The sequence below is a fragment of the Tupaia chinensis genome, unplaced genomic scaffold (genome assembly GCF_000334495.1).
Source record: "Tupaia chinensis unplaced genomic scaffold, TupChi_1.0 Scaffold000178_1, whole genome shotgun sequence".
NCBI classification, from domain to species: domain Eukaryota; kingdom Metazoa; phylum Chordata; class Mammalia; order Scandentia; family Tupaiidae; genus Tupaia; species Tupaia belangeri.
In genome coordinates this window covers 666,464-669,171 of record NW_006159653.1, presented here as the reverse complement: position 1 = coordinate 669,171, position 2,708 = coordinate 666,464, and the positions used below count along the sequence as shown (strand labels likewise).

General features: G+C 65.0%; 2 protein-coding genes across 2 annotated transcripts; one reads left to right on the top strand and one right to left on the bottom strand.

The window, feature by feature from the left end:
- Positions 1 to 46: 46 nt before the first annotated feature.
- On the top strand, positions 47 to 1,946 carry JMJD8 (jumonji domain containing 8; the record flags this gene model as incomplete). The annotated part of the gene is given in 6 exon segments (XM_006146428.3): positions 47 to 115; positions 196 to 315; positions 401 to 468; positions 548 to 682; positions 761 to 861; positions 1,524 to 1,946. Coding segments are annotated over 5 exon segments (473 nt in total), but the record flags the coding sequence as incomplete, so codon positions are not given.
- STUB1 (STIP1 homology and U-box containing protein 1) lies at positions 885 to 2,409 on the bottom strand (the record flags this gene model as incomplete). Its single annotated transcript, XM_014587012.1, is given in 6 exon segments — positions 885 to 1,261; positions 1,339 to 1,455; positions 1,540 to 1,596; positions 1,741 to 1,828; positions 1,975 to 2,140; positions 2,211 to 2,409. Coding segments are annotated over 6 exon segments (753 nt in total), but the record flags the coding sequence as incomplete, so codon positions are not given.
- Positions 2,410 to 2,708: the final 299 nt, after the last annotated feature.

Genomic DNA, 2,708 nt, shown 5'->3' with positions numbered 1-2,708 from the left:
AGCGTGCGGCGGGCGGGGCCCTGACTGGCCCTTTCTCTCCCCGCAGTGGACTTGCCCTTCCAGGACTATGTGGAGCAGCTGCTGCGGCCCCAGGACCCCTCTGCTCTGGGCAATGGTGAGCCAGGCGGGCATGGGGGACAGTGCACGCGGCAGTGCACACGGCAGCCGCGACCACACCTCACCACCTGTCTGCAGACACCCTGTACTTTTTCGGAGACAACAACTTCACCGAATGGGCAGCACTCTTCCGGCACTACTCGCCACCGCCGTTCGGTCTACTAGGTACCACTCCTGCTTACAGCTTTGGGGTCGCAGGTAGGTGCCCCTCTGGGGAAGGGAGGTGGGGCCCACAGTGAGAGCAGGTCACACCTGTCACAGCTACTCACAACCGGTCCCACAGGGGCTGGCTCTGGGGTGCCCTTCCATTGGCACGGACCTGGGTACTCCGAGGTGATCTACGGCCGCAAGGTCAGCACGAGGTGGGGGCTAGGGCTTGGGGACCACTCACCATAGGGTACACAGGGGACCTTTCCCCTCTTCTCCCCAGCGCTGGCTCCTCTACCCACCTGAGAGAACACCAGAGTTCCACCCCAACAAGACCACACTGGCCTGGCTCCGGGACATATACCCAGCCCTGGCTCCATCTGCACGGCCCCTGGAGTGCACCGTCCGGGCTGGTGAGGTCAGTGGCTGGCTAGAGGAGGCAGGCTGTCAGCTGTCAGAGTCCCCAGCTAATCCCTGCCCACCTGCTCCCCTGCAGGTGCTGTATTTCCCTGATCACTGGTGGCATGCCACGCTCAACCTTGACACCAGCGTCTTCATCTCCACCTTCCTGGGCTAACCAACCAGAACAGGCAGCAGGCAAGCCGGCGCACACCAGCACGTGCCCAGGGAGTACTCATAGGTTTTATTGTAGGGATAGTGGCGGCGGCGGCATCCCCAGCCCAGCCCACCCCGCGCTCACCTGCTTTGCCAGCCCAGAAGAGGGACAGGGGAGGTTCTAGCCCAGCAAGAGCATGCCGAAAAGGGGGCAGTCCAGAGCCCAGCAGAACAGCGGGAGCAGGGCCCAGGGCAGCCAGGTACAGGGCTAGGGGCTTTTGCCCAGGACGTCCTGGCCATGCTGCCAACGAAGGCCTCAGTAGTCCTCCACCCAGCCGTTCTCTGAGATGAAGGCGTCGATGACCTCCTTCATGGCCAAGTTGGGGATGAGCTGTTCCTGGGTCAGTGGGCTCCGAGTCACAGGGTCAAAATGGCCCACACGCTGCAGTGACAAGGTCGGGGGTGCTCGGTGAGCCCAGGCCACGCTGCTGGCCCAGTGCGCAGGCCCGCCGCCCTCACCTGCAGGTGCTCCTCGATGTCCTTGCGATCATAGGTAATGCCACTCGGCGTGATGCAGGGCTCCCGCATCAGCTCAAAGCTGATCTTGCCGCACAGGTAGTCAGGGATGTCACGCTTCTGTGGACAGGGGCACAGGGCATGGGTTCAGGGACCACAGCAGGCCTCCATGCAGCCTGTGCTCACAGGGCAGGGCACACGCACCTTCCTCTTCTCATCCACCTGTGAGAAGACCTCGTCCATGTCTGCCAAGTACTTGTCCTGGGAGGAGCGAGTGCCGAGTGTGGGCCACGCCGCCGCACCTTGTCTCCCTCCCCACACAGGACAGACCCACCGGGGGCTCCCTTGTGCATCTTCGTCCCCCCTACTCCCCCACAGACCCACGCTTGGGCGGGGCTCCCTCACGTGCTTGGCCTCGATGCAGGCCTGCAGGGCCCGGATGTGGCCTTCATCCTCGTCACCCTCGTGGCTCCGCTGACACTCTTCCAGCTCCCTGAGGGTTGCCCAGCAGCTGGTCAGACCCCACCCTACCCTTAGGGCAGATGCCCAGGCCCGCCCAGCCTCCCTGCCCCTCGATGTGGCCCTCCAATAAACTCATGCTGCGCCCCGCACCGACCTGCACCATGCGCCGGGGCCTACCTCTCGCGCTCTGCGGCGATGAGCCGTGTGAGGTAGGCATGCAGCTCGCTCTCCTGGTGGATGCGCCGCTCCTCCATGCTGTTCCAGCGCTTTTTCTTGGCAATGCGCAGGGCGCTGGGGATGTCGTCCCCGAAGTTGAGCCGCTGCTCCTTGGCCAAGCTGTAGGCTGGGAGAATGGGGGCTCCAGTCACCCCCTGGCCAGCCCACCGGTCCCCCCTAGGCAGCTGGCAGCCCACCTCTCTGCAGGTTGGCGATGGCCTCGTCATAGCTCTCCAACTCCAGCTGGCATTGCCCCAGGAAGAAGTGCGCCTTCACAGACTGGCCGTCCAGCTCCAGGGCACGCCGGCAGTCGGCCAGCGCCTGCTCGTGCTGCTGCATCTTCAGGTAGCACAAGGCCCGGTTGGTGTAGTACACCGCCACCGAGGGGTTCCGCGTCTGGGGACCGAGGCGGGCCAGCGGCGTGAGGCCTGGGCTCAGCCTGCCTGGTCCCAGCGTGCTGGCGCTCGGCTGGAACTCGAACTAGACACTCTCACTGTCAGAGCCCCTTGGTCCCTGCTGGAGGGTGGAGTCCCGGCGGCCCGCCTCTTGACTCCAATGGGTTGTGTACAGACGTTTCCCAGACCCGTGGAGAGCCCCGTCTTCAGCCCAGGCCTCAGAGGCCCCTGGTCTCCAGCCTACGCCGCCTCCAACAAGCACCCCACCCCCGCTCCCCCGCAGCCCCCCCCGCCCCCGCG